At 34.1% G+C, this 6,258-nt stretch overlaps 1 protein-coding gene across 2 annotated transcripts; it reads right to left on the bottom strand.

Annotated features, from left to right (window-relative positions):
* Positions 1 to 2,140: 2,140 nt before the first annotated feature.
* LOC134260853 (uncharacterized) lies at positions 2,141 to 5,104 on the bottom strand. 2 transcript variants are annotated; one of them, XM_062743384.1, is made up of 2 exons: positions 4,996 to 5,104; positions 2,141 to 4,762 (listed from the first exon to the last, which is right to left on the bottom strand). In XM_062743384.1, exon 2 carries the CDS (start codon positions 4,720 to 4,722, stop codon positions 2,692 to 2,694), a length of 2,031 nt encoding a protein of 676 aa, XP_062599368.1. In that variant the 5' UTR covers positions 4,723 to 4,762; positions 4,996 to 5,104; the 3' UTR covers positions 2,141 to 2,691. The 2 variants fall into 2 exon arrangements, with proteins under 2 accessions (XP_062599368.1, XP_062599369.1); XM_062743385.1 differs by having other exon boundaries at positions 2,141 to 4,697; positions 4,996 to 5,103.
* Positions 5,105 to 6,258: the final 1,154 nt, after the last annotated feature.

Below are 6,258 nucleotides of genomic sequence, written 5' to 3' on the forward strand. Positions count from 1 at the left end.
CTTCTTGTTTCATCAAATTGTTTGTCAATAATTTACCTCGTTTTAGAAATTGCCCATACGTAGAGCATGCTCTTGCGTATCGAATCATCTGAGATATATAAACTCCGTTTGCAGGTGATGAAGGTATATTGCTGCATAGCAGCATAAGTAAGGGAAGTTGACGATAGGAAAGTTAAAGTAATGAGGTTTATCATAGCTCTTGGTTGTTAGATACCATTTATGTCATTTTCAAATAAAATATCCAAGTTTGAACCTGACTTCTCAGACTATATGGTAACTTTTATCTCACGCTCACAAGGATATATCGTATTGACATAGGAATGGAAATTACCATTGTTAATTGACAATACGTCGTCTTTATATCTAAACGACTTGTTAAAGGCCACAGCAAGTGTTTTCTTGATTTTGTTCCCAAAAGAAGGATATGGAGATAACGAACAGTATTCAATCTCAAAGTCCATTAAACAATATACAAAATAAGAGCAGAGCAAACACGGACCTCCGAAACATCAGAGGTGGGATCAGGTGCCATGGAGGATTGAGTATCCACTGCCGACCGATCACTGCCGTGTGCTCGTTGTCATGATCAGGAAATAACGGAAAAAATCCGTCGTCAATTCAGTGTATAAATAATGGACTAAGAATTGGTATGAAAAAAATGATAAATTGTATTTGCTGACAAGGTCATTGTATCGACCATAGAACTTACGAAATGATGACTTTAAACGAGACTGTTGATATTCTTGTTTCATCAACTTGCTTGGCAATCATTTACCTCGTTTAAGAAATTGTTCATACGTAGAGCATGCTCTTGCGTATCGAACATGAGATATATATACTCCGTATGCAGGTGATGTGTGTTAAGTAAGGGAAGTTGACGATAGAAAATTTAAAGTCATCACGTTTATCATATAGCTTGGTTGTTAGATTACCATTAGTGTAATTCAAGCGGATACATGAAAGGAATATCAAAGAAAAAAACTTTGAGAAATTGCTGATGTGAAAGACGTAATCACAATGCAAAAGGGGATATCTTCGGTCCTTTAACACACCTGTAACATATATATGAGACGGAACAAACTATTGCTTCTATAATTTGGTATTTGCGACCGTTAATGCTGATTTAAAGGTCGCAAACTGAGTTTTAACGGCGACGCGTAAGCGGGGCCGGTAAAACGGATGTTTGCGAGCGTTAAATCAGCATTATTTTTACGATTAGAAGATCGCTCTATCCATGCATTTGTTTGTTGTTTACGTCTTATTTTGTTGAATTTTAATACATGAAATACGTCACGGAGCATAGTATTTTTGCGTCGCTCTATTATGACGTCACAATGAAAAAGCTTTCATGCTCTTTAATGCTTGTTTTACTGCTTCAAACATCAGTGCATTAGCAAATCAAAACATGTTTTACAATGCAATTGCATTAGAAACTCTTTTTAACATTACTCTAGATTTTTGGTTTTTCGATTCTACCTTGATCTTATTGGCTTGTCCTTGAACCTCAATTAATTTGCGCCACCTTACTGGATCAATGTCACTTTATCTAACTCAGTGACCTACATTTTTGGACTATGAAATGTTTGTAAGAGGGCACGGTTTGTGAAAGTTTACACATCGCAAAAGATATATTTTGCAAGTTTGCTGGCATATATTCATCATTCATTCATTGGACATAGGTGTTAGAACCGGGGATGGGGGTGATTTGGGAGCCTTAGCTCCGCCCACAACTTTTTTTTTGGAAAGATAGATATAATATAGGCATAAAAACATTCAGAATGTATATTAAAAAGAACCTTCAAAATATCTTAAATGATTATGGGAGCTACATACACCTGTACATCTACATCAATGTTATCATATACTGAACTCTGTTCAGATTCTGTTAAGCGTATGAAGTATGAGAAATATTTTTTTAAAAATGTATAATCTTAAGATTCTTGCATTTTAATTAAACAAATAAAAACATTTTGAATGTTAGTAAAAAGACGAACATCAAAGATTTGTGCAAAACATTTCATTTATTCAAATTTAACATGAAAGAATGTAATATTCTTCTCAACAATGTATTGTCTACATAAAAAAATGAAACAAAAATTATGATTCATTTTTTTTTTCTGGTGACAGATACAAAGGTCAATATATTTTACTTATGTTTTTTTCATTTATGATTTTGTACAAAAATATGATGTAACATAAATGTGCCAATGCTCTAATAAAAACTAGCTTAAGGGTTTCTCTAATATAGATATTATTTTATAGTCTGAAATTATGTATATTTCAATATTCAATGTATTTTCTTTCATAAATACCGCGGTATATTCTGCAATAAAATAAACACGTATATGCCAGTTAGTAACTAAAATTACATGCCCCATTTCCAGCTGAGAAAAACTAAACATATATATGACAAAGGATGATGAACATCTTTTTTTGAGTGGTTTTATGATATTTTTTTATGAATGCCCAACTGTATTACATGTTTAAAATTTCCTAAATAAAATTATATAATAAGTAATTATACGAGTTAGATTTCAGTAACATGAAAAGTATTGAAACGACAAAGTAGTTACAAGTTTCTACAAAAGACCCAACCACAAAAAACGTAAGTAAATAGAATAATTTTTAAGAACATTTTGGTGAAAAATAAAATTAACAACCAGCTGATCTTTTAAATTGAGCACAATAATATCATATTGTTCCACGTGGAAGCGTATTCAGTCTTAAAAGAGTCGCGTCCTGGATTCTGTGAACGGGATATTGTTGTAATGAGTTTTGATACGAACGTAGAGATTCCGAATAATCTCCAGTGATCTGTTGACAGATGCCCAGTATTTGCCAGGAAATATCCCTCTCGCAGGTTGACACATTATCACCATCATCATAGAGAAGCAGAGTCTGTAGATCCTGTAGAGATTGTTGTGACCTGACTGTGTCACCCAGTCTGTGGTGATTCAGTACAAACAACATGTGTAAAATCACTAAAGGTGGGACATATAATGCACCCATTCCTTCCTTTTGTTTGATCTTCTGCTCTAACTCTAGTTCGTCAATGTAAATGGCCTTAAATGTCAATTTAATGTTAACCATTACAGCTCTTTTGATTTTCATTCCCAGAGACATCCCTGACGTGTAGTATTCGTACATATCTATATTTACATTATTTCTATACATAATGAAAGGGGCTGACATTCTCTCCTGTGCTTTCTGTAAACAATTGAGTGAGTCTTCATATCTACGAGTTCTGTAGAAATACATGGCAAGGTACAGAATGTCTGACACAAAACCTGTTGTACATGACAGTTTTAACATAGCGGTCACATTACAGATATTGCAATAAACCGCACGATTTTTATTTGGATCTATACCATTCCGTATTGAAAGGGAAGAGTTCCTTAATAAACTTGATGTCATGCATTGTAATGTAACAACCTGGTGCGATGTCAGATTTTGTCTCATCAATCTCTCAACTTGTTTCATGTATACTGGAAAATCCTCAATGCTCTGGTAATATTCTAAGAGCCGTATTTCCTCAAAGACGCTGATATCTAATTCTGTGCTCGTTTTTATACTGCTCTCGTCTGTACAAACCCTCAATGATCTGTATAAAATTGCTTGGCTGAGATAAGGTCTTAAGGTTTGACTTAATAAAAGGCAAGGTATACCCTTATGATACAAATCCTGCAACTGATAAAACAATGATGCTTGTACAGAACCGGTGACTTTCAGTCTAAACATGTTGTTTTGTGGAATAAAAAAGTTTGGACATTCTCCAATGCGTACCCAGTATATTAACAATTTGAAACATTTCCAGAAACAGGACAGTAAGCAGTTGGGTGTCCAAATCAAGGATTTATTGTTTTGAATGACCCAAAATAAAATTGTTTTGACGAAATACGAACAAAGAACAGGGGAATTCAGTTGAGAATTAATTACTTCCTTGAGCAATATTTTTAGAAGACCATAACACAAAAACTGACTGTGATTCATTTCACAAACAAGTTTCTTTTCTGCTTGGGAGAAAGATATTCTCCATTCATCCTCGTTTTCGGGTTTGCTGCCGATAGGAACGACATGGAATCCATTACATAGTATGTTCGATAAAACACTGCGGGATGGCCAGCCTTGTTGAAGACATCTATGTATCCATGGTAGAGCTATTGTCGGCCAGTGGTTTGAATGAAAACAGAGCACAAGATCTGCTTCAAAATCCTCTTCTATGACATTGGACGAACAGGGTCCATGCGGAATGGATGACGCAAAGAGTCCATCTATGGTCTTTATAAATTGTAAATGGTTATTGCGGAATAATGTACTGGAAATATATAATTCATTATTCTTAACTAAACAGGCGGACATGATAAATGAACTATTTGTGGGACTTAACAAATTCAGTCTGGTAAATCCCGGTGGTAGATCATCACACTCCATCAGAATCACAGTATGCTGTAGTATATGGTAGAGACTGATCTGAGAGAGATCACAGATAACTTTGTGGTCTGGACGCCATGCCATAGTATCTAAATCTGAAGTTATCATCCGAAATCCCTCACGCCTACTTCCACTCTTCATTGTTTTCAATCCAGTACTATCATCAAAAGGTTGACGTAGAACCTCTTCAATGTCGTCTACTTCTCTCCTGATTCGCACTTCTGTAGGAGTCCCTATTTCATGACACAGTCCCACAAAAGCCGCCTCTGAGAGACGAGGAAGGTGTAACATTCTTATTGTTTTTTAAATAAAAAAATTAATTTACCAAAATCTGAAAAAAAGATTTATTAATTTATTTACACTAATAAATAGTAACGGGATTTTCTCGTCAATTTGACATTTATGAACATATCGTCTCATCTTGGATATTTTGAGAAGCAGATTTTTTAAAAACTTACAATGATTATAAATAAGGTCATGGCAAGAAAAAAAGTATATATCTATCACAATTAAATCCAAGAAGATAAACATATAAAAAATAAATTGATGGATGGATATACATACCATATATATAAAGGAACAATGGTACAAGGTTTTTTCAAACTCTGAAGGTGACTTTAGAAGATCGATTAATCTGATGGAAAATCCCTCGTTTGTACTTTCGTTTTGTATCTAAAAGTTACCAATCGAAACTACTCGGCAATTTCCGTAACCACAAAAGTTTTTATCGTTATGGAAAAAGGCGATCCGATCCGATTGAAAATTTTCCTGTACTTTTTTTTATTTAAGAAAAAATTACCTACAAAATATCTTATTCTTATTTAAATATTGTAGGGCAGTAAATAACAGACTTCAACATTTTACACAATATACATGATATATGCGTGTTAATTTTTAATCTGCAAAGTAAAATATTTAAGTAAAGGAAGCAAGTAATATCACTGACGGAACTGCACCTGTTAACATATATATGTAGTGAAAATGAACAACTTTACATGTAAGTGTTTATCTGCGCATAATTCATCACATTCTTAGACATTTTATTCAGTACTAGTATCTAAGTGAAATGGGGATTCAGGCCAGGGTAAAGGTGTCCATTTGTTTGTTTCCTTCTTTATCTAGCAAAATGTTCTATGTAAAAATATAGTTTACTATTGTGAACTTTCGATTACTACAATTAAATACAATTATTTTAAGGTAATTAAAGATTTATTCAATTTACAAAATAGCTTTCAGTATCTACTTCTATAATATTTCACAATATTTTCAAACACTTTGCAATCAATGCATTTTTTGGAACACACTGTAGATTTATATTTGAGTGCCCCGCTTTTGCGAATGTGACGGGACGTTAAATCTATACGTCTGTAAGTCTGTCTGTCTCTTAGTGTGCGTCTAGATTTCCGTCTTTCGCTTAAATAAAGTCATTTTTACAGAGTTGTAAATTCCAGGTGAGGAAGGGGCTTATTTTGAACAGGTCTGAGTGATTGGGGTGGGGGGTAACAGTCTATCTGTGGTCGCTTGTCTCCTTTTTCATATCCTGATACACAGGAAGTGATTTAATTCAGAGCAAATTATTACTTAAATCAATTAGAACCAAGTGAGGAAAGTCAGTACGTGACATAGCAGTTACAAGGAGATGAAATCTTGTTTATGCTGACCCTGACACAACTTGAACTTGTTACAGTAAACATAGTGAAGAATGAACAGATACAGGAAGTTATCAGATTACAGGGGTGGATACCTTACAATGTGTGTATTACCTCGAGCCTCTGGTGACATTATGGCATCTAATGTCAGCGAAAATGCCAACAAGCTAAGATTGTC

The sequence above is a fragment of the Saccostrea cucullata genome, unplaced genomic scaffold, assembly GCF_032062105.1.
Source record: "Saccostrea cucullata isolate Sc308-1 unplaced genomic scaffold, CSIRO_AGI_Scuc_v1 ctg17932, whole genome shotgun sequence".
Taxonomy (NCBI): domain Eukaryota; kingdom Metazoa; phylum Mollusca; class Bivalvia; order Ostreida; family Ostreidae; genus Saccostrea; species Saccostrea cuccullata.